At 42.9% G+C, this 25,190-nt stretch overlaps 1 protein-coding gene across 1 annotated transcript in view; it reads right to left on the reverse strand.

Annotated features, from left to right (window-relative positions):
- Nucleotides 1–17,328: 17,328 nt before the first annotated feature.
- Nucleotides 17,329–25,190, reverse strand: part of TBKBP1 (TBK1 binding protein 1) — a 109,199-nt gene continuing 101,337 nt past the window's right edge. The window contains exons 7-9 of the mRNA XM_075347649.1: nt 23,512–23,621; nt 22,069–22,697; nt 17,329–18,041 (exon numbers count right to left, since the gene is read on the reverse strand). Of these exons, the coding sequence (XP_075203764.1) occupies nt 17,913–18,041; nt 22,069–22,697; nt 23,512–23,621 (868 nt within the window). The 3' untranslated portion in view covers nt 17,329–17,912. The remainder of the gene's footprint in view (nt 18,042–22,068; nt 22,698–23,511; nt 23,622–25,190) is intronic.

A 25,190-nucleotide genomic window follows, 5' to 3' on the forward strand; every position in this document is an offset into this window, starting at 1 on the left:
GTAAGCACCCGCCCCCGTCGTGTGTGCAATATCGTGTGATCGCTGCCGCAGCGAACATTATCGCTACGGCAGCGTCACACGCACTTACCCGGTCGGCGGCGGCGCTGTGACTGCCGAACAATCCCTCCCTCAAGGGGGAGGGACGTTTGGCATCACAGTGACGTCACCGCGACGTCACTAAGCGGACGGCCAATCAAAGCGGAGGGGCGGAGATGAGCGGGACGTAACATCCCGCCCACCACCTCCCTTCCGCATTGCGGCCGGCGGCAGGTAAGGAGACGTTCCTCGCTCCTGCTGTTTCACACACAGCGATGTGTGCTGCCGCAGGAACGAGGAACAACATCGATAATCAACCATTACCGATTTTTGGTTTTGGGACGACCTCTCCAAGGTGAACGATTTTCACCATTTTTGAGGTCGCTTAAGGTCACTGGTAAGTGTCACACGCTGCGATATCGTTAATGACGCCGGATGTGCGTCACTAACAATGTGACCCCAACGATAAAACATTAACGATATCGTAGAGTGTAAAGCGCCCTTTAGTGTAGAGAACTGAATTGTGCACAGTTGAAGCCAGGTGCAGTGGTGAGAAAAAATCTGTAGTTTGCAAAACAAAAAATTAGGGGGTTGTGTCGCCATTTTCCAAGACCCATAACATTTTATTTTTCAGTCTATGGATCTCTATGATGGCTTACTTTTTGCATAGCAAGGCATTTTATTGATACCATATTGGGATCGATATGGCATTTTGCTCGCTTGTTACAGCACTTGTGGTATTGCAGCAACCCCCCAAACCCAACCCCCCCAAATAATGTAATTTTGGTGTTCTTTAATTTTTTTTTTTTGTTTACGGTATTTACCGATCAAGATAATTAGTCTTATATCATAATAGATTGGACTTTTCTGAACAAGAGAATACCACGTGTATTTTTTTTTTTTATCTTTATTTTTAGGAAGGGTGATTTGAACTTATCTTTTTTTCTTATTTTCAAAAATGTTTTAAAAATTTTACTTTATTTGTTAGTCTACTTCTGATCACTTGTGCTATATTTAGAAATTCCATAGCATTGCTGCATATATTAATAATCACGCTCTCCTTTGAAGCCTAGCTGGGCTTCAAGGGAGCCCTGTAGTGACAAGCACAGAGGTCTTGGACAGACCCCCAGCTGTTATTGAAACCTATAAGTGCCCCATAATTACGTCACAGGTGCACACACATGGGGACATGTAAACTTTAGTCTGGCAGCACAGACGACAAAGACTAATACATGTCAATGAGTCCGTGAAAAACACATATTGCATCCATGTGCCAAAGCATAGAAGATTTGTAATATCTTTATTTTTTTAGTCATACCAGAAAAACACAGATGACATATTGATGGCACACAAAGCACTGATGATATTGGTACCGGTTTTTCATGTACGTGTCTTATACGCACATGTGAAAGGAGCCTTGGATAGCTGTTGACAGAACACTACTGTGTCCTACAGCTATTCTACCTTCCCGTACACATCCACCCTCAAGTGCTCATGTGTTCTCGATAGTGAGAGAGGAATAGGCTTACCTGCCTTAAAATGGAACTATACTATCATTAAATGTATTAATAGTACAGGTGAATATAAGACATTTTGTAGTATATCTTGAAAAAAAAATCAGCTTCCTTCACTAGTTTTCAGAACCTATACTCTGATAAAACAAATACCTGATTAGCAGGGAGAAGAAACAGGAAGAGGGAGAAATAGATTGAGGTGAGCAAGTTATTTACCTCACCCCAGAGCTGATTCAAGTCCAAACAGCTCAGCTCTGCTGATAAATGTGTCTATCCTTTGCAGCTTGTCTCTGTATGCTACAAAAATGAATGAAGCGCAGGAATCCATCTCTGTGCTCTGCTCCCATTGGATTACAAATAATGACGCAGAGGAGTAAACTGGTGAAAATGCAGGGTACAAGTAAGTAAGAATTAAAAACTTATTTCTGCCTTCTCAAACATCTCAGATAAATTATATTAATCGGAAGAAATAAGTATCTTTAAAGCAAGCTTTAGACTCGAACTTAATTTAGAGTAAAATTTTGGAGTTCGCCAATGGTAATGTCACAATGTGTATGTATAAGCACCTAGGATACACAATTGCAATATCCAAAGACGGACAGTGAAGAATCGCAGATAATAAATTCTAGAAAAAGCACCTCTGTGAATAATCAAGATGTAACCTTTAATAATAAATACCTAAAAGATGTACTGTCTAAAAACATACATGGTGAATCCCGAAAGCCAGATAAGACCATTAGTAGCACTAGCACCCATAGATTATAGGTAATAGAGAGACAGTGAATGCACAATATCCCAATACTTGAATACTATGGGGTATAAATGATAATGGTCAGAGAATTACCAGCCAGAGTGGGAAAAATCTGCAACAGTATGTAGAAATGTAGAATCGGCTACTTCAAGGATATACAAATAAAAACACATTTAGAGAGTGGTCCAGAGAACTATTAACGTACACCCACAGATTCCATGCACCTCTACGAGACAAACAGAGTGATCTCACCTACAATCCTACCATCCATCAAGTGGCATCCGTCCACATAAGTTGGTCTCATATAAACCAATGCTTGAAGGCGGTGTTGAACACAGAGCCTCTATCACTGCATGGAAATCAACTCGCCCTCCATGTCAAAATATCTCCCCCCTTTTAAAGGGCAGTCCACAGCTGGCCCTCATTGTGACTGATCCTTAGTCTCACCCACGTGCCTCATGACGCGTTTCACCATTCTGGATCATCAGGGGAGAAAACTGTACCTCAAAACAGTAATGAGTTATTGACCAGTAAGCTCAAACTAAGCCTGGTACTAAGTGGATTGGTATGTACCATGTATGGTACGTCATTTAGGCATTATTAAAGGTTATGTCTTAATTATTCACAGACGTGCTTTTTCTACTAATGTCACAATGAAACTGCAGGTGTCAGACCGGGTGTAGGAGAATCCCCAATGAGTGACGCAACACAAAGGGTAAAAAAGGGAAGCAATACAATGGAAGGCCTTGGTGCTAGGGAGAGGGGAGCAGGGTTACCTCCTAACACTCACCTGAGGTTGATCCCTGCACATCCTAACGTCTAAAGATGGGTCCTTCCCCCCCATGTGCCGTCATGTGCCTAGGCCCTCTCTGACCCTGAACTCACCCTGACTAGTGCGAAGGGCAGTGAGACGCTAGTCGTCCACTACAATAAAACAACACAAGGAAGGAAAGACAAATGGTAAAGATACAACAAATAGTTTTCCACAGCTACTCAAGCAGGAAGCTTCTCAGTTGCAATAGAAACATCTGTTTTTTCAGAAGCCTGGCTCCTTCAAAGTGGTCAGTTATAGAATGAGCTATAGCCGGCATATGAGTGAGTTAGCAGTGAGTTAATATAGCGGAAGGGCACAGCTGCAGTTGAGATAAAAAAGAAACCCTTAAAGGGAATCTGTCAGCAGAAATTTCACAATAAAACTAAAAGATTCCTCTTCTGCAGCTCCTGGTCTGCATTCTAGAAAGGTTCCTGTTGCTATTGTGCCCCCTTTGAGACCTAAATAAATACTTTATAAAGTCTTACCTTTTTGTATGCAAATTTTTTTTATGGTCACAGGGTCGGGCTGTCTTGCGTCCGTTATTCGCCCTCTTGCCGCTTTATGCCGTCCCCCATTGCTCATTTCCATACATGAGGACACTGCCCAGTGCTCCCGAGGTCTCGTGCATGCCCAGTGGCACTATCGCGGGACTTAGCACTGTGTAAAGCGTGACCGCTGGTGAGGTGATTGCGCAGGCGTGAGATTTTGGGCGGTGCTGTGATTGTCATCCAAGTACCCACCCATAATCTCGTGCCCGCACTTTTCCCTCTGCCACCACCGTTATGCAGTTATGATCGGTGGTGTGCTGCTCCCCCCATCTATTTCCTGCTCCAGGGAAAGATGGGTAATAGGTGACGTGGGTTCATATGGCCAGCGCTTGCGCATAACGGTGGAGGCAGAGGGAAAAGCGCGGGCACGAGATTATGAGTGGGTACTTCGATGATGCTGCGGATGACAATCACAGCGCCGCCCATAATCTCACGCCTGTGCAATCACCTCACCAGCAGTCACGCTTTACACAGTGCTAAGTCCCGCGATAGTGCCACTGGGCATGCGTGAGACCTCGGGAGCACTGGGCGGCGTCCTCAGGTATGGAAATAAGCAATGGGGGACGGCGTAAAGCGGCAGGAGGGCGCATAACGGACCCAAGACAGCTCGCCCCTGTGACCATAAAAAAAGATTTGCATACAAAAAGGTAAGACTTTATAAAGTATTTATTTAGGTCTCAAAGGGGGCACAATAGCAACAGGAACCTTTCCAGAATGCAGCCCAGGAGCTGCAGAAGGGGAATCTTTTAGGTTTATTGTGAAATTTCTGCTGACAGGTTCCCTTTAAACCTTTCAGCACTGAATGAAATTAAATACGCTCCTATTCAGGATAAGCGATGGGCAGATTCTAAAATGGATCTGCAATCAACCAAAACCTGAGACCTTCTGATCCCTGATCCCACAAGGTCTCAGGAGGACGCGACATACTCATGACAGGCAACAAGGTTAGGAATCACCCTCCCCTTCAGCTAAATTTTGTTGTATAATAGTAGAAGTAGACTACATATAAAGAGTAATCATTGTTTTAATTTTCATTTCAGAAAGCTATAGTGCTCATTACATTAAGCAAGTCTGTAATATACCTAATTAGAGAAAAAAATCTTCTTTCTCCTTCTTGGCTGATTTTTCACTTTCAGTTCATGGGTAAAATCTGTATTCAGTGAAGCCAGATTTTCCCATTACTGAGATAGGAGATGGCAGTTGGTTCTTTTTAAATTCTATTGAGCGGGGATGTCCTAGATGCAACACAGAAGGAAAAGCTGTGGAAAACAAGCGCAAATAGGGCCTTACCCCAATATGTGCGGGGTGGGGAGGGGGGAGTAATCTTACTCACCAAATGTAGTTGTGAGAGTCACAACTACTATATTCGCATGTACAGATCGATCCACGGCTGCAGCCACCCAAACGGCAGATAACAGAAAGAGATAGAGAGGGGTGTTCAATTGCCGCGCCAAAAGATCACTCGTTCGGAAGATCAGATCAATGTCACTTTATTTTCATACAGGTCTACGCGTTTCAGGAGCACCTGCCCCCTTCCTCAGGACCGTCAGATATAGAAATAACATCAAATCTGTTATTTCTATATCTGACGGTCCTGAGGAAGGAGGCAGGTGCTCCTGAAACGCGTAGACCTGTATGAAAATAAAGTGACATTGATCTGATCTTCCGAACGAGTGATCTTTTGGCGCGGCAATTGAACACCCCTATCTCTTTCTGTTATCTAGACGCAACACAGACATTCTGCTGCAAGGTCTGAAATGGCAGTTACAGTTCACTTCTCCACAGAACTTTCTGAGCACCAACTGTCATCTATATCAGTAATGGGAATTGTGAGAACAAATGATGCTGATTACTCTAATAAGATATGTTACAAAGTTTCTTATTTTCATGTGTACTATTAATTTATGAAAAAGAATTTAAACTGAAGGTTATGCTTTAGGTTTATGAAATACATGTCAATACTTAATGACAGTTACCCCTTAAAGTTTATTATTCAAAACATTAAAGGGGTGGTTCACCCATATTTTTTATTTTCTAGATCGATATTATATAGAGAAACAATGTTTCTCTCAAATATCTTATGTTGGCAATAGTGCCTGTGAGAGGCGCTATTGCAGACCGTTGTTCCCCATCCCTGACCCCCGGGCTCCGTGACCTTGGGGATCCGGTGACGTCACGTCAAGTTCCTGACACCGCGGCCTGCCGCAGTGTCCGTGAATGATGGGCTGTGGGCGATGTTTCATCGCTTGTCACAGCCCATCTGCTCCCTCCTCCCTCACAGCAGAGCGCTACAAGCAGGAGACACGCTGGGCTGTGACAAGCGGTGAAACACCGCCCACAGCCCAGTGGCTAAAGAAGACTGGTGCTAGCCGCAGTGTCCGTGAGTGATGGGCTCTGGGCAGAGTTTCACCACTCGTCACAGCCCATCTGCTCCCTCCTCCCTCACAGCAGAGCGCTACAAGCAGGAGACACACAGGGCTGTGACAAGCGGTGAAACACCGCCCACAGCCCAGTGGACTCAGGAAGACTGCGGCTGGCCGCAGTGTTGTGACGTGTCCGGAACTTTACGTGACGACACCTGCTCGCCGAGGTCACAGAGCCTGGGGGTCACGGAGCGGGGAACAGTGGTCTGCAATAGCGCCTCTCACAGGCACTATTGCCAACATAAGGTATTTGAGAGAAACATTATTTCTCAATATAATATCGATGTAGAAAATAAAAAATATTGGTGAACCGCCCTTTTAAACAAAAAAAAAATATTTATAACATATTAAATATATTATGCACTTTTAGGCTTTCCCCCATGGGAGTCAATGGCAGGTGTGTATGGAACTTTATAGCAATACAGTGCAGCCTAAAGTTTCAAACAGTCCTATACTAAATTCAGTGTAACTAACACATAGAACAAAGTTATATGTGACCTGCATGTTTTAGGAACTTAGGACTTTGTTACTCTTTTGCACTACTTTTGATTTGCAGCCCTTTGAGTCCCGAATACTGCACACATGATCAACATAAGAAAGCATATATTCTAAACCTTTTGTCTATGACACAGAATGCGAGGAAGCAGTGTAAACCACACACACCATAATTCTCCTGTTCAATCCCCCTGCACTTGTACCACACTATTGCATTTAAAACTCTCCCCTCCCACCCTCCTTTCTACATATACAGACCACATAACACCCACTCACACCCTATTCATGATACTTAGGAAATTAACTATTAACCCGAGCCAACCCCAAGCTTTGTATCTTAATTTCTGTCCATCTGAGTTCTAGGAAATGTTGCTCATCTGCCCACCGATCCCATTCTGAAGCCAGTAGCTGAAAGTCAAAGCTGAAGAGCATAAGACGGGTAAGAATGAAAGATGTTATGTTTTTTCACCAGGAGCACACCACTACTCTGCCAGCTGTCTGCTTGCAAGGTGGTGCACTGTTGATGATTGACAATTTGGACCAGTGACATGGTTGCACAACTAGCCCAAACTGAATGCCCTCCCATGTTGTAATCAGAAGCATATTTGACTCTACAGCATCAGAAGAGCCAGATATCACGGTCTGAGCAGCTTAAGGGCTGTGCTTGGACGCTCTAAAGTCAACAGCAGGCTGCAACAGTGGCCAGTAACCTAAGTAATGAGCAGTACACCATAGAATGAGACTACCCCATTAATTTGCGTTGGCTTCTCAGCAACCATCACTTCTTGATATACTCCATAAGAGTTAAAACAGAGTGAGGATTCTACCCAGGCATAGCCATGTTCAGGTAGGACGAAAATCGGGCCTACTGATTAACATTTTGATTTATGCATGTCAGCATACAGAGATTTGTGTGTAGTTCTTTTATTATTACTATTTAATTGAAAGCCTGAGATTGTGACTTTCTTATCCCATGTACATAAAAAAAAGTGCAGTATGACATGCAGAAAAGTGTTCAGGATGCAGTCTGCTGTAAAAGTTAACAAAAAGAATAATGGTTCCAACAAACCCTTCACTATCCCTATAGATCAGAAGGACCCAGCAAAAGACAAAATAGGAGACAGTCTTGCTGCCAACTTCCACCTCTGTAGCAACTCCAGTGTTGGCCAAAACTGAAGTCTGCCCACCTTTTGAAAAAGGTGAACAGGAGACTCCAAGAGGCTGAAGAAGCTGTTGGTCACACACACTGTCCTAGACCTCACGATGGATATCCTATAAGGGCACAGCATCCTGAAACGTTTTTGTGACAAACATTGTGGAAAGAACACAGTGACAAAAAATTAATCAACTAAATAAGGATGTGACTCATGAATAAGGTTTGGATAAAAATCCCTCATATTTCTAAATAGGAGGCCTGAACACATAGTGGTGAATGTGCTCTTATTGTGAGAAGGTGAAGTGTGCGCAAAACACAATGAATTTTGGCACCTAAGGGTCACTTTGCATTTTGGACTTTCAAACAATCTAGCCCATGGCTTCCATGTGGAAGGTCAAGGCTACTTTCAAGGCCAACCCATCTAAACCTAAAAGCTTTCACTCTCTGTTCTCTCTTCCACACACTCTGTAGCTCTTTGTACCTGTATCTGCACACATACTCGCTGGTGACTGGTTCATATGGTGTTATTTGAATGCCCTATTTACTATACTGATGGCTGGACCTTACACGAGCAGCAATTTGTTATTACCATTTACCCTTTGTGTTAACCCAATTTCCTCCCAGATTGTAGCTTGTGAGCAGGGCCCTTACATCTCTTGGCATGCGTTGAACTATGTTTAAGGCCAGGGCCACACAGAGATTACTGTGATCCCCTCGCATGACACTCGGCTCACGCTGGCAGTACAGTAGAGCCTAGTGTCATGCGAGTGTCCCTGCGACTGAGGTCCGATTATGCGAGCGGACCTCAGCTGCGGGTGGCGGGACGGTGCTGCGGAGGGCGGTGGCCGACGCTGAGGAGGGGAGAGAGGGATTTGTCTCCCTCTCTCCTCCGTAGCCGGTTATTGCGATTCTCGCCCTGTACTCGCGGTATACCGGTGTAACGCGAGTGCAGTGTGATTTTTCTCTCGCCCATAGACTTGAATAAGTGCGAGAGAAACAAGGATCGCATTACAATTGCAGCATCTGTGCTTGTTTTCTCGGTCTGATTAGGGCTGAGAAAATAATCGCTCATGGGTGCTGACACAGGCTAATATTGGTCCGAGTGGAATGCGATTTTTTTATCACACTCCACTCACACCGATTTTCATGCCGTGTGGCTTAGGCCTTACTCCGTAAAGTCTTATCTTCCTTGTACAAGTCGCCTCTGACTTGCAAAGTGTTGCAGAATATGTTGGCGCTATAGAAATTAAAAATTATTATTAGCATTATTATTGCTTATTGTTTCTACTTGCAGAGACTACCTGTTTGCATAGGGAGTCTTACAGGCTAGGCAATGCTCTCTGGGAGGAAAGCTACACAAATTAGCAATGGAATAACATCAAACAAGGACAATGTAATATAAAAAAAACACTTTTTATTAATTTACACAGGACAGGAATAGGCAAAGAACTGTGAGAGCAGCTGAGCGGTCTGCAGAACAACATATATCCTTCACGGAGCAGTGCAGAGCAGTATGCTGCCCATTGAGCACTGCAGAGCTGTATTGTATACTGTACATATTAAAAACTGCAGAGCAACATGTCACCAAGCACCACTGAGCATTATGTGACAATGAGCAATGCAGAACAGTATGCCATACTGAACAACGCAGAACATCATACTACACTGGGGACTGCAGAGCATTAGGCCACAATATAAACTGCAGAGCAGTATGTCATACTGAAGAATGCAGAACAGCGTACCACTCTGAGGACCGCAGAGGGACATGCAATTTGCCACACTGACCAATCCTGTATGGTATGCCACCCTGGCATCACAGTGCTGTATGTACTGTGCATCTACGGAACTGAAGTATTTTGTCACTATAAGGATTACAGTACACGAATGAGCAGGGCATTCCACTGCAGCACATCACAAAGAAAAGCTATCTGCAGACCACTCCAGCTCACAGTGTTACTGGACCAGACATGAAGGGAAGACATGAGACCATCAGAGCCATAAATACAGACCGTGTTGTGCCGGCTCAGTGTATATACACACATATATATTCATATAAGCATGTATATGCATACATTACACACAAGTTAGGGGTTGAGGTATAACACGTTAGGGAGAAGTAACTCCCATCAGGAAGCTTTTTTTTTTTTTTTTTTTAAATTTTAACTCCCTGCATGCCAGGGCCTGGCCAGAGACACATTTCTGCATGCGATGGAGATATCTCTTGGCAATGCACTGCAGGCCAGTCTGGCAGTGAGAGGGTTGAGAGGTGCAGAAAGCTGTTAGTCCGTTATGGTAGTCCTTTAAATCCATGTTTGTTATAGTTAATTATTCATTTCTTCACAAAGTCTTAATTAAAGAGGCCACAGCAGCAATACCTATAGGTGATAAGACTCCATTATGTATCCAGGTTCTTATTTAGGTGTGAGATTATGCCATGCACACAAATTAAGGAAATATTTCCATCCTGGCAGTTACATTAGAAAAAGGATTGGGCACAAGAGTTACCCCTTTTTAAGGTGGCAGCATTGGTGGTTGCTTGATTGGACCCAAAAAATGGCTGCCTCCACTGTTTACCTAAAAAAGTGACAAGTGACGTCTAGTTACTAGTGAATTAATACGTATTCTCATGCATACTTGTTTCACATAATAACATTTCAAGATGTTCATAGGGACAGAAACATAGAAGAGTGATGTACTAACAAAGTGCAAAGTGAATGTGAATGATTGATTGCTTTTTTTTTTTCCATTTATACATATCCCTGCCCAAAGATCACCAATGGAAAAATATATATTACAGTATTATATTAATCACAGAATAATGTGTAAATGCATCATCATAGAAAACAGCCCCTGTTATATCATATTTTTAATCTATTGAATTAAAATTTTACTACTGGTTTTGTTGTCCCTTGCAAATTAGTTTCTATCAAACATACAAATGGCAGGTAATTGCCACAAAACACTCCGATATGTATTCAGTATCTTATCTAATGTCACCAAACATACAATAAGAATTAAAAGGATATTCTACTTAATTGCTTTTATAGGTTTCTACAAAAGGATATTGTTTGTATAATAAAGTTATATGTTTCCAATATTCTTTCTTCTTTAAAGGGTTAGTCTCAACCTGTCTCTTGAGCAGCTCAGAGCTCTGCAGTCTCTTTACTTCCTGGTTGCTGGAGGGAATGGGTGCTCCTCCTTGAATGACAGTTCAGATCTAAGAGGTTTGACCTGCTACAACACATCACTTATATGTTGGAGTTTGTTTGAGTCTACACTGTTATCGGTATTTGCATATAGAGATAACAAGGCATTTGAATAAGCACACTCTCAAGAAAGTGAGATCCATGAGGAGGAGAACTATTTTTAGGCTATGTGCGCACGCTGCATCTTTGTGGTGACCACAAAGATGCAGGTTTTTCGTCCCCCAAAAAACACACCCTTGGCATGCTTTTGTTTTCTGCGTTTTACTGCATTTTTTACAGCGTTTTTGCCCAGTGCATTTTTTAAGTCAAATCTATTGACTGGAAGGACTCAAAAACACTGGCAAAAACGCAAAACGAATTGACATGCTGCATCTTTGTGGTCACCTCAAAGACGCAGTCAAAAGAAAGCTGCAACGTGTGGATAGAAAAACTGAGATCTCATAGATTTTGCTGGGGAAGGAAATACATGCAGTTTTGGGACAAAAACTGCTAAAAAAAATCTGCAAAAACGTGACAAAATACACAGCGTGTGCACATGGCCTTAGGATTGTGATTTTACAGAACTGAAAAATCTTGTTAGAAGGTGAGAAAGAGGGGGAGGAAAGTGAGCAGCTAACTGCTGTATAAAAATCAATAGATTGGAGAGAGGTTGGGATCTTGGACCTAATTCTTCACCTGAAATTTAACAACTGTACACATTTGACCAGGCTCTGATGGTTGAGCTATGTAGAAACAAGCTGTACAATATGTAAGATAAAAGTTCTCACAGTAGAAGAATGAAAGCAAAAAGAAATAGAAAATCAATTGAAACTTGCTTATTCTCATGGTGTCTAACTAAAACAATTTAATAACATGAGAATATCCCTTTAAGATCCCTGTTTGATGTCATTCCCATTAAATCTATTATGATACACTGATACACAACAGTCTTTCCACAGATTTTCATGTAAAAAATATACTGCTTATTTCAATTCCAGGAAAGTAGATTAGATTTTAAATATTTCATTTGCATGCTGCAGAGAAAATCCACAGTGGGAATTGTCATGCATAGATTTGAAATCCACCCCATGTCAATTTATACTGTGGATTTTCACACTGGATTTCAACCTTTGAATAGGGTTATTTCTGTAGCAGATTTTGCTGTGGATAGTCCACAGCAGATCAATCCTGGAATACCTTTATGATACAATTATCAGAGCTGTGTCCTGAATGAATTGTGCACCTTTGTGACCAGCAATTACAGGATAGATTATTTTTATCCAAGAAAAGTAAATTGTAAAGAGACTTTTGATTAAAATCAAGCAGAGATCTTAAGAATTTTGAGCAATTATTGCAAGAAGTACATTTCAAAATGGTATGAATTCATTAAACACAGAATAAAGTTTATTTGCAATATTGTCTTCGACATTATGTATGTGGACACCTTCATGGACTATGGGTCCTTTATTTACACAGCTTCTAGTTTGTGCTCCCTTAGTAAGCCATAGGATGCCCGTGGTCACATCCTATAAAGGAAAGAGTACGGTAAATTCACATAGCAGTCATCAGGGACTGACTTACAAACATAGTATATGACCCAATGGCTTACTGGAGGAGTGTGGCCAGAATCTGTGTTAGTGAAGGAGCACCATACAACATTCAGGGATGTGCACATATATTTTTCTTTTAAATAATACAGATACTTTAGATTTAATTTTGTGCGGCACATGAACATTTATATTATATAGTTATCCAATAGTGAACATGAACACTTATTATACAGAACTTTTGATCCCATATGTTTCCTTTGCTATAACGGTGCTGATGCATTGGACATTATTAGGGCATCGAAAATAGCAAGCAGTGGAATCACAGTTTTAAATTTGTAAGCCATACATGGAGAAATCCCTGCCTGATTTAGCTGGCGCCAGTTCAGTGTGGTCACGAACACAACTGCTGGCGGTTCTGCTGCTTTGTTGACGTGACATCAGCGGAAGCTGCAGAATCACCAGCAGCAGAGATCAGAGCCGAGCAGAACAAGCAGGTAGTTTGCAACACCTGCCTGTTAGTTCTTAAGCCCAAAATAAAATAATTCTGGATAACACTTTTAAGCGTGGTGAATTTCCTAGACTGTCCAGCCCATCAATTTTACCAAGCTAATAGCTGAAAGTCAAATGATCCCATAGTTTAAAGAGGTTGCACACTACTTGGACAACCATTTATCATTCTTCATGTTTGCCACAATAAAAATAAAGCCTATATCTCCCTCTGGTGTTGACAAAGTGCCAGCTATGTCAGAACTTGCTTTCCTGGGGCTCACGTTACATTGGTATGACATGCGAGACCAGCAACCAATCAGTGTCAGCTTCATTCTCTCCGTCTTCGTACGGTTCCAACATCACTGCGCCGGAGGTAAGTATAAGCTTTGTTATTTTTATGGATGCGAAAATGTGGAATGAGAAGTGGTTTTCCAAGTAGTAGACAACCTATTTAAGTCAATGGGATCACATTGCGACCCATTAGTTACTGCATGAAGCAAATCTCAGATAATCCACCAGGTTCTAACTTTTTGTGTCCTGCTTATCATAGACACAGTACATTATGGGTTGCAATACGACACCATTCCCTTGCACCTTGCTGTGATGTGACATTCAGTTGTCTTTAGCCTTGCAACCTGTGCTGTGGCCAAAGTCACGAAGCTACACAGCCATATGTATGTGAAGAAGTTTTGGTCTACGCTGACTGTGAATCAGCAGTATCAACTTGAAAAGGAAGTGTAGCTGATGTTCAGAGGCATTACACAGCACCACCCCTCTTTCTGCAAGTCAGGTCAGGAAGTGTGGGTATAGGTGAAGAGGGGTTATGTCCTAATCGGCAGCAGGGATTCTTCTTTATTAAGCTGACACTAAACTTCATTTTATTTTTGAAAAAAACCCTTCTACAGCAATAATGGAAAGCTTAAAAAGGAACCTGTCAGCAGGTTTTAGACCCTACACTAACATCATGAAATGTTGATTACCGTATTTGTCTATATCTTAGTACTACAAGTCCATTTCTCCATTTTCTAGCAATCCATCTGAGAACTTTTATGCAAATTATCTCGCAAGTATTGGAGGCTTAGCTTACACTTACAGTGCTCTAGCTTCTCTCCTTCTTTCTCCTCCTGCAATACTGTTAGTGGCTGACAGTTCACTCTTCACGGTGACTTGAACCCCAGGCCGAGATCTTGAGCAGGCACCGTCATCCCAACAGCAAGGCTTGCACGAGATCTCGGGCAAGTGATAAGAGTGACATGTCAGTCATTAACAGGAGGTCAGTGATAGGAAAAGAAAGAGGGAGAGAGGCCAGAAATCTATTACTCCGGGGACAAACCTCCTGCACTTACGAGCTCATTTGCATAGATATTCGCCAATAGATTTCTAGAAAGTAGAGAAATTGACTTATAATACAAAGGTACTGTCACGCTGTACTCTAAGATGTACAATAGCAGTACAGCGCAGTAATGTGGGACTGAGAGGATTCCTGAAACTATCTGAGAAGGTAGTTAGCTGGTAAACCACTAGGGGGCGTAAAAGTGGAGGAAACGTATGAGCAGGGAATTCCCTAGCAGAGGTAATACTAGTCAAGCCCACCAGATGGCAGCAGAATCGTCAGAAAGCCGTGTCACAACATGAGGTCTTGTAAGTACACAAGGGCAAAGTCTAAATGTAGTCAGAGGGAAGCAAATAGTCAGTAGCCGGGAAATCAGAGCCTAGAAGCGCGGGGGAGTGGGAAGACAAGACAGAATAAAGGTAAACAGATAAGGAACGAACAGGGAGACAGCGGGAGAGACACTGATGGAAACAGACAACAGAGGAGGTTAACAGGTCAGGTGAACACGGAGGTCAGGAGGGGGCAGGGCAGACAACAGGTCACTCAAGAGCAGAACACAGCAGAGCCAGAAGTATCACTGGCGAAGTCCAAGAGAAACAGTGCCCTAATAAGGGTATGTGCGCATGTTGCTTTTTACCTGCTTTTTACCTGCTTTTTTGCTGCTTTTTCTTCTGCGCTGTTTAATGCCAAAATGGATGTGTTCTTCTATTCAAGCAAAGTCTATGGGAATTTGGGTTTCTTGTTCACACTATGTTGTTCAAAATAATCCATTTTTGTGGCAGAACTTTGGTCAAAAACTCAGCTTTGCAGTGCAAAACCCAAATGGCAAAAACAATTGACATGTTGCTTCTTTGAAAAGCTGAGTTTTTGACCAAAGTTCTGCCTCAAAAAGGCAGCATTTTGAACAACATAGTGTGAACAAGAAACCCAAATTCCCATAGACTTTGCTTGAATAGAAGAACACATCCATTTTGGCATTAAACAGCGCAGAAGAAAAAGCAGCAAAAAAGCAGGTAAAAAGCAGGTAAAAAGCAACGTGCGCACATACCCTTAAGCAGCCTGACCTCCAGAACGAGGCAGAGAGGATTAACCCCTAACGTGACTTGCATCAGAAGTGAAACTAAAAAAAAGGCTCAGCTCCAGCTGAGCCAGGAGTCAATAATGACAGGTACATACATATTAATCAATATTTGAGATGCTTGATGTAGATGACATTAGTTAAGGTTCTAAGAACTTGCTGACAGGTCAATTATTTTGTGGGATAGAAGACCACAGCAATAAACAATAATACAAAAATTGAAATGTGGCATTGCCCTATGCATTGGGTGTGATAAATGTATTTACTGCTGGAAACTAATTTTTTGTCTGAATTGATAGTTTTGGCACAAGAGGGGATAAAATAAAAATACTACTTATTAGGGTGAGTGTACATTGATCACCTGTGCTTGGCTGTTCTGTCTGATCTCTAGTTCAGCCAACACATTCTTCAGACTTAAGCTCCCTGTTCTATTAATTGGTGGTAGTCCCAATGTTGGGAACACTTATGCCAGATAGTCGATAAATGTATGAAATACTTTAATAACCACTGATACCAGAGATCTCAAGTGTACAAATTCGAGCTTTTCAAGACATCTACGAAAATTCTCCTTTGTCTATATAGGTAGCATGTGCTGCATTCCAGATTAACCAGTTACTATGTTCTTTTGACTAGATTCGATTATTTAAATATCTTCTCCCTTCATTACAGGTCCTGCAGATCAGTGGGGGTCCAGGTTCTGAGACCCCCACAAAATGCTTGAAAAACTGCTCTGAAGCAGTACAAGTGTTGAGCTCTTTTGTTTAATAAGAAGTTATGGAAACTATTTAAATGATTCCTTTTGTTTAGTTCACTTTGAATTGAGTTGCAGTAGAACAAGTCAGGGCTAGGCTTTGCAGCCGGAGGCGAGGCTAGCATGCTGAGACTGTTGTTTCCACATGAACTGGAGAATCTGTGCAATGTGTACTTTTCAGTGTGCATATATAATTACTATTACTTTACAGTGTTCATTACGGGTACCTTCCCATGTTGAGCCGCCGCATGTGGCCAAAACCATGCCCACATGCAATGTGAAGAGATTTTAATAGTGTTAATAGGTAGCAGGAGTTTTCTAGTCAAATATGATTGTTAATGGTCTGGCAGTTTTTGCAGGTAGAACAGTGGTAATATTGTTAAAATCCTGTACCCATTCTATTTGAAACACAAAGCACATAACGTGAGCGTGGTTTAAACTGCTTTTAGCATCCCAACATGGGAACATACGCTCTACGTGACTCAATAGTCAGAAATATTAGGGTAGGTTCACACAACGGTATAAAAAAAAAAAATCTGTCCTATTTTCATCCAGAAAAGTGGGATGATTTTTTTCTCATTTGTCATCAGTGTGCAATCCGTTTTTTTACAGTAGCAGTTATTAAAGGGAACCTGTCACCAGATTTCGTGACAATAAGCTGCTGCCACCACCAATGGGCTCTTGTATACGGCATTCTAACATGCTGTATATAAGAGCCCAGGCCGATGTGCAGAATGTAAAAATCACTTCATAATAATCATCTGAGGGGTGGTGCAGTGCAGACTGGTCAGATGGGTGTTCTCCGGTATCGGTGCCTCCTCTTTTCGCCATCTTTGTCCTCCTTCTTCTGAAGTCTGGGTGCATGACGTGTCCTACGTCATCCACACTAGCCAGCATTGAGGTCCTGCGCAAGCGCACTACAATACTTTGATCTGCCCTGAGCAGATCAAAGTGCACCTGTGCAGGAACTCAATGCTGGCTAGTGTGGATGACATAGGATGCGTCATGCATCCAGGCTTCAGATGAAGGAGGACAAAGATGCCCGAAAGAGTAGGCACCAGTAGAGGAGAATAGAGACACCCATCTGACCAGTCTGCACTGCAACACCCCTCAGGTGAGTATTATAAAGTGTTTTTTACATTCTACACAGCGGTCTGGGCTCTTATATACAGCATGTTAGAATGCCGTATACAATAGCCCACTGGTGGTGGCCGCAGATTATTGTCGCCAAATCTGGTGACAGGTTCCCTTTAATCATGTTACAGAATTTTAATGTATCTGTAAAAATCGGATTCCATACTGTGGCATCTACTTTTTTCTCGCACCCATAGAGTTGAATGGGTGAGTCTCATCCTATTTCAGAGTCAAATTGCAGTATGGTGAATTTTTTTTTTCATAGACAGATTCTGTCAGTGAAAAAAATCTGCACTGCCTCATTGAATAATATGGGTCAGTGTGCTGTGCGATCAAAAAATCGGATAGCACACGTCCGATTTAAACGCGGGTGTGCACAAGCCCTTATACTGTGCAAAGATTTGCATTAATTACACGACTGTGTTAGTTAATGAATTATCATTCATTTTCACTGTGTAACGTGGTGCATTAAAAATCAGTCATTATACTGGATTGTGCAATCATTCTATAGATACTCAGTATCATTACACAACATACTATGTTCTTAAAGGTGTATAATAAGAACTGGGGTTAGTTTCCTGGCCATTAGTAAGTGTTTAGATTTGCTTTGGTTCCCATAACGTGCCATTTTGGGGCCCAAAAATGTAGTGATGCATTAGATCTTGCTGTTCTCAAGATGGGAGTCAATATGTTTTATTAGAACATCATCGGGGTACCCAACTGGGAAGGCCAGCTGACAGAGAGGGCAGCTTCTTACTTCTGAGTCTACTGTCTCCATTAGTAACTGCAAAAAGGTAAAAGCAGACACAAAGAGAAGAAGGTAAATGTACACATAATCCAACAACCATGAGCAATGCCCAGATGTAATCTTAGCTAACTCATCTCATTGTCAAGCATATTAAATAACTACATTTCTACGGAACCAATCACCAGGATTTTCTTATATAACCTAAAGCCAGTGCTATATTGGCACTATCAGGCTGATTAAATACATACCTTTAGTAGTGGTCAGGTCGGATATATAGGTTTTGAAATCCAAGAAAGTAAAGTTTATAAAATTGGCAGGTTCTTGAGTAACAGCAGCTGAGGATCAGATAATATCTGGGGGGTATTGATACTTATCCCCTCCCCCTGTTAGAATTAGCACAAGTATTATGATATCGATTAACTTTTTCACTTGCAGGACCTGTGTGAGGTCATACCCATGTGACCAGAAAGGGCGGGCCTCAGATAACCGTAAAATGTTGATTCCTGGTATCAGCTATGTTGGATGAGGCCCCGCCCCTTCTGGTCACATGGGTATGACCTCACAGAGGTCCTGCAAGTGAAAAAGTGAATCGATGGTATAATACCTATGCTAATTCTAACAATGGGAGGATTAACTATGATTACCCCACCAGCTATTATCTGAACCTCAGCCGTTGTCACTCAAGAAGCTGATGATTTCATAAACTTTACTTTCTTGGATTTCAAAACCTACAGTTAGGTCCAGAAATATTTGGACAGTGACACGTTTTGTTATTTTAGATGTTTACAAAAACATGTTCAGAAATACAATTATATATATAATATGGGCTGAAAGTGCACACTCCCAGCTGCAATATGAGAGTTTTCACATCCAAATCGGAGAAAGGGTTTAGGAATCATAGCTCTGTAATGCATAGCCTCTTCTTTTTCAAGGGACCAAAAGTAATTGGACAAGGGACTCTAAGGGCTGCAATTAACTCTGAAGGCGTCTCCCTCGTTAACCTGTAATCAATGAAGTAGTTAAAAGGTCTGGGGTTGATTACAGGTGTGTGGTTTTGCATTTGGAAGCTGTTGCTGTGACCGGACAACATGCGGTCTAAGGAACTCTCAATTGAGGTGAAGCAGAACATCCTGAGGCTGAAAAAAAGAAAAAATCCATCAGAGAGATAGCAGACATGCTTGGAGTAGCAAAATCAACAGTCGGGTACATTCTGAGAAAAAAGGAATTGACTGGTGAGCTTGGGAACTCAAAAAGGCCTGGGTGTCCACGGATGACAACAGTGGTGAATGATCGCCGCATACTTTCTTTGGTGAAGAAGAACCCGTTCACAACATCAACTGAAGTCCAGAACACTCTCAGTGAAGTAGGTGTATCTGTCTCTAAGTCAACTGTAAAGAGAAGACTCCATGAAAGTAAATACAAAGGGTTCACATCTAGATGCAAACCATTCATCAATTCCAAAAATAGACAGGCCAGAGTTAAATTTGCTGAAAAACACCTCATGAAGCCAGCTCAGTTCTGGAAAAGTATTCTATGGACAGATGAGACAAAGATCAACCTGTACCAGAATGATGGGAAGAAAAAAGTTTGGAGAAGAAAGGGAACGGCACATGATCCAAGGCACACCACATCCTCTGTAAAACATGGTGGAGGCAACGTGATGGCATGGGCATGCATGGCTTTCAATGGCACTGGGTCACTTGTGTTTATTGATGACATAACAGCAGACAAGAGTAGCCGGATGAATTCTGAAGTGTACCGGGATATACTTTCAGCCCAGATTCAGCCAAATGCCGCAAAGTTGATCGGACGGCGCTTCATAGTACAGATGGACAATGACCCCAAGCATACAGCCAAAGCTACCCAGGAGTTCATGAGTGCAAAAAAGTGGAACATTCTGCAATGGCCAAGTCAATCACCAGATCTTAACCCAATTGAGCATGCATTTCACTTGCTCAAATCCAGACTTAAGACGGAAAGACCCACAAACAAGCAAGACCTGAAGGCTGCGGCTGTAAAGGCCTGGCAAAGCATTAAGAAGGAGGAAACCCAGCGTTTGGTGATGTCCATGGGTTCCAGACTTAAGGCAGTGATTGCCTCCAAAGGATTTGCAACAAAATATTGAAAATAAAAATATTTTGTTTGGGTTTGGTTTATTTGTCCAATTACTTTTGACCTCCTAAAATGTGGAGTGTTTGTAAAGAAATGTGTAAAATTCCTACAATTTCTATCAGATATTTTTGTTCAAACCTTCAAATTAAACGTTACAATCTGCACTTGAATTCTGTTGTAGAGGTTTCATTTCAAATCCAATGTGGTGGCATGCAGAGCCCAACTCGCGAAAATTGTGTCACTGTCCAAATATTTCTGGACCTAACTGTATATATCCGAGCTGATCACTAAAGGTATGTATAGAACCAGCCTGATAGTGCCAGTATAGCACTGGCTTTAGGTTATATACGAAAATCCTGATGATTGGTTGCATTAAAGTAGTAGTCCTAGATCTAATATTGATTTCTTATTTTTGCTTCAGAGCCCCTTGATTGCTTTTCCCTGCACAACAGTATCTCAAGACACACGGTGGGCAGGAAACTGTACTTAGCCCCACTTACGTGATGTTTACTAAACAGTAGGAACCCCAGAATTTTCAAGATTCATTGAAGTTGGACCCTCACTGAGCATGAAGGGATGCATCATCATTTTACTAATGCTCCGAACATATATAAAAAGAGGAGGAAAAATTAGGTTTACTCTGCTGCTCCTATTAGCCTGCTGCCTATACCATCAGCCTAGATACCGTACTTTTTGGACTATAAGACGCACCCTTGTTTTAGAGGAGGAAAAAAATAGAAAAAAAAATTAAAGTAAAAAAATGTGGTCATGACACTGTTATTTTACTGCTGGCAGTGTTATGGAGGTAATGATATCCCCAAATTCTGTCCTCATATCCCCCATTCTGGCTACCTTCCAGGTATATATGGCCCCCATCGTGGAATATGTATGTTCCCCATCATTATATGTGTGATCCTCCAATCTGGTGTGGGTGTGTGTGTGTGTGTGTATATATATATAGAGTTATATACTGTGTGTGTGTGTAAATATATATATGATCCAGGTGTACAGTAATGCCTTTATATACTATATTATTTATTGCCTTACTTTTACAGATGTGATGCTCACCTAACTTTCAGTTTGGTCCTGGCACTAGAAACAGTCTCCCATATCTGAAGGACCTGCAGTGATGTAATGGAGAGGCGGGCACTGTGCTGTTCTGTGCTGCTCTGGCCCACCCCTCTTCATTACATCACTGCAGGTCCTTGTCAGCTACGGGAGACTTCGTTTCTAGTGCAGAGGCAGGAGCAAAGTGAAAGTAATGTGAGCACTCAGCACAGAGACTGCGGCTGTGCTGTGAAGGTATGCCGTGCTCTGTCCCGGACACTGCAGTGATCTGCACTTCCTCCGGGCCAGACATGACTGCAGCGGCACCCTGCTCCTGCCTAATAAACAGCTGACACACAGTCTCCGCAGCCGCTGCAGGAAGCCGGCGGCTGGAGCACCCACGTGTGTCTGCTGTTTACATTAAACAAGTATTGATTTGCTGCTCCTCACACCCGCTTCTAGTCACTGATTGCAGAGAGAGGTGGGCGGGGAGCAGGTAATGAATATTCGTTTACTTTAAGCAGCGGGCACACATGGTTTTTCCAGCCGCCGGCTTCCTGCAGCAGCGACCCTCCCTGCCTTATGTGATCCCAATGCATAGCGCTGACTCCCCCCCAAAGCTCCCTACCCCGCAGGTACCCCCCGTTTTGACATTCAGACCATAAGACGCACACCACCCAAATTTGGAGGAAAAAAGTGCATCTTATGGTCCGAAAAATACGGTAATCGCAGGAAGGGAAGTAGTACATGCTCTAAGCTCCTGCTCATCTTAGAATTGTGGTTTCTGACACTGACATTACATAATCCTAGGCATCCTATTGAAAATATAAGTTCATTGATTGTTCTTATCTGACTGCAATTGCTCTTTCCACCCAATCTGGGTCTTGCCCACCTGCACACTCACATTGATGGAAGGCCAGGACTGTGCATGTTCCGCTCTGGAGTATGATGCCGACATTCTTCTACTTGCTGCATCAGGAATGGGAAATCCAGCACAAAAGGAAGCACACCGTACTGCTCCAGGTTCTGGACTAGGAGGGGATGGGGGACTCCATTCATCCTCATCAGAAGATTGCTGTGGGGGTTCTTGGAAGCAAGGGACAGTAGGTGGGCTGCCGACATACCCCTCATTGTAGGACAACTGCTTGGGCAGAGTTGCAGTTCCAATTGGCATCCATAGCGAGCGGGGTGCTCGTGGATACATTGCAGGCTCGCTGATCTCAGAATAGCTACGACGGGCTTGGAATGATGCCTTTGCTTGGTGCACTGAGGGCTTAGGATATGTAATATCTGTGCCCACAGGTGATGGGCATGGTGAGGGTACTGGAGATCTACGCGAGGGTGAAGAGGGAGGTATTGGGGATCGACGTTGGTGTACTGGAGACTGTGGGACTGGTGATCTTCTCTGCAAAATGGGAGATGGACACTGTGGAACTGGGGAGCGTCGTTGAGAGGAAGGAGAGTGGCGGAGAGAAGAAGGCGAGTGACGCAGCTGACAAGGAGAGTGTCGATGTGGAGGAGAGTGTCTTTGTCCTAAAAAAGAAACTTGTTGTAACCAATATAATTGGGAACAGTTATATCATCATATTATCAGACATTTTGGAAACAAAAGAGGGCCATACACTGCCAACAATTGTTGGCTGAAGGTGGGTTCAGTCAACAGTAATTCTTCACTGTCTCTTTATGTACACTTGGTTCAGTCGAGCATACATATATTCTCAATGGGGGAACGGGATAAGCTGCTGTCATACACATCTACATCTAGTGTAACGCATCTTCCATAAGAACACAGGATCAGGCATGTCAAATTTCTTCCCAGGTATCTACTGAACAGCTATAGTCATTAGATGGCCATTTGATTCCAATAAAATCTAATTGCTGACCGTATACGAGCTGCCACTTCATTCTTTTCCTTCTGGTATCCCAAGCTTACACTTTCTCCAGATCCAAATTTTGGTATAAGCTGGTTCCCAATGAGCCAAACTGTAACTACCTTCCGTCTTATGTTCCTCCATGCAGGAACCCCTGCATTCGTCTATTACACGGACAGATCATTTATTTAAAGAGGACCATTCATCAAGTTCTGCCTCATAAAATTGTACATTCCTACACACAGTATCTGGAATGTAGTTTTTTTGTCCTTTTTTTTTTCTTTTCTTCACTTCTTTGTGGAGCTACAGGGCACTGAAATTACTTGTGAATTCTCTCTTGAAATGTGGACAAAAATTCATATCTATAGTTATCAAATAGCTCTGATGATATGTGACTGTAGCAAGACTAGGTTAGAAAAACTCACTAGAATGTTTCATATTTTTGATGAAAATACAAAATATCGGTAACTTCTTACCTGTTTGTTCCTCTAGCAGTGACCTGAGAATGCGGCTCTGCAGGGAAGTAAGGTCACGTAGACGGTAAAGCTCCTCTGTCAGTTCAGTATACGCCAAGGCCAAATTCACCCTGAAAATATAGATAATATTTACTCTGTAGCAACATTCAGACTCAGCAAAACATCAAAGAACAAGAAACGGACCTCGGCAAAACACCAAACAACAACAAACGGACCTCGGCAAAATACTAAACAACAAACGGACCTCTTCCATGTAGTGAATCATAAAATAATGGAACAATTGCAAATATTTTTAAATACTCTAAAGCTAAGATCTGTGTTTGAAGTCTTAAGCCTGCTTTACATGTTACGATTCTGCATACGATATCGTATGCGATCGCAACCGCCCCCATCGTATGTGCGGCACGTTCAATTTTGTTGAATTTGCCGCACAAACGTTTAACCCCCGTCACACGTACTTACCCTTCCATATGACCTCGATGTGGGCGGCGAACATCCACTTCCTGGAGTGGGAGGGACGTTCGGCGTCGCATCGATGTCACGCGGTAGCCGGCCAATAGAAGCAGAGGGGCGGAGATGAGCGGGATGTAAACATCCCGCCCACCTCCTTCCGCATTGCTGGCTGGGAGCCGCAGGACGCAGGTAAGATCTGTTCATCGTTCCCGGGGTGTCACACACTGCGATGTGTGCTGCCCCGGGTACGATGAACAACCTGACGTTCAATTCATGAGGAATGAACGATGTGCGTGCGATGAACGTTTTACCGTTCATTCGCAATCGCACATAGCTGTTACACACTACAATGTACCTTACGATGCCGGATGTGCGTCACTTACGACGTGACCCCGCCGACAAATCGTAAGATATATTGTAGTGTGTAAAGCAGGCTTTAAGAACCAATTTCCTTTACAATATCTATATTAAAAGAGTTAAAGGCTATGTATACCTTTGTGCAGAAATTTTTTATGCTGTATGCTTCCTAAATGCAAAGTTAAAGGGGTTATCCGGTGAAAACAAGTAGTTAGTAATTTGTTGAACTGTGTGGTCCAACTGCTCTGACCAGCACCAACCGGCAAAATGGGGAACTTTTAGGGGTACTTTACACGTTGCGACATCGCTAGCATCGGCTAGCGATGTTGAGCGCGATAGCACCCGCCCCTTCGCACATGCGATATCTGGTGATCGCAGCCGTAGCGAACATTATCGCTACGGCAGCTTCACACGCACATACCTGGTCGGCGACGTCGCGGTGACCGCTGAACAATCCCTCCTTCAAGGAGGAGGTGCGTTCGGCGTCACCGCGACGTCACTAAGCGGCCGGCCAATAGAAGCGGAGGGGCGGAGATGAGCGGGACATGACATCCCGCCCACCTTCTTCCTTCCGCATTGACGGTGGACGCAGGTAAGGAGATGTTTGTCGTTCCTGCGGCTTCACACACAGCGATGTGTTGTGCTGCAGGGACAACAAACAACATCGTATCTGCAGCTGGAGCGACATTATGAAAATGAACGACGTGACAGAGATCAGCGATTTTTGACTGTTTTACGCTCGTTCATCGTCGCGCCTAGGATTTACACATTGCGATGTCGCTACCGGCGCCGGATGTGTGTCACAACAACCGTGACCCCCGACGATATATTGGTAGCGATATCGCAACATGTAAAGTACCCCTTAAACC

The sequence above is a fragment of the Anomaloglossus baeobatrachus genome, chromosome 5, assembly GCF_048569485.1.
Source record: "Anomaloglossus baeobatrachus isolate aAnoBae1 chromosome 5, aAnoBae1.hap1, whole genome shotgun sequence".
Taxonomy (NCBI): Eukaryota; Metazoa; Chordata; class Amphibia; order Anura; family Aromobatidae; genus Anomaloglossus; species Anomaloglossus baeobatrachus.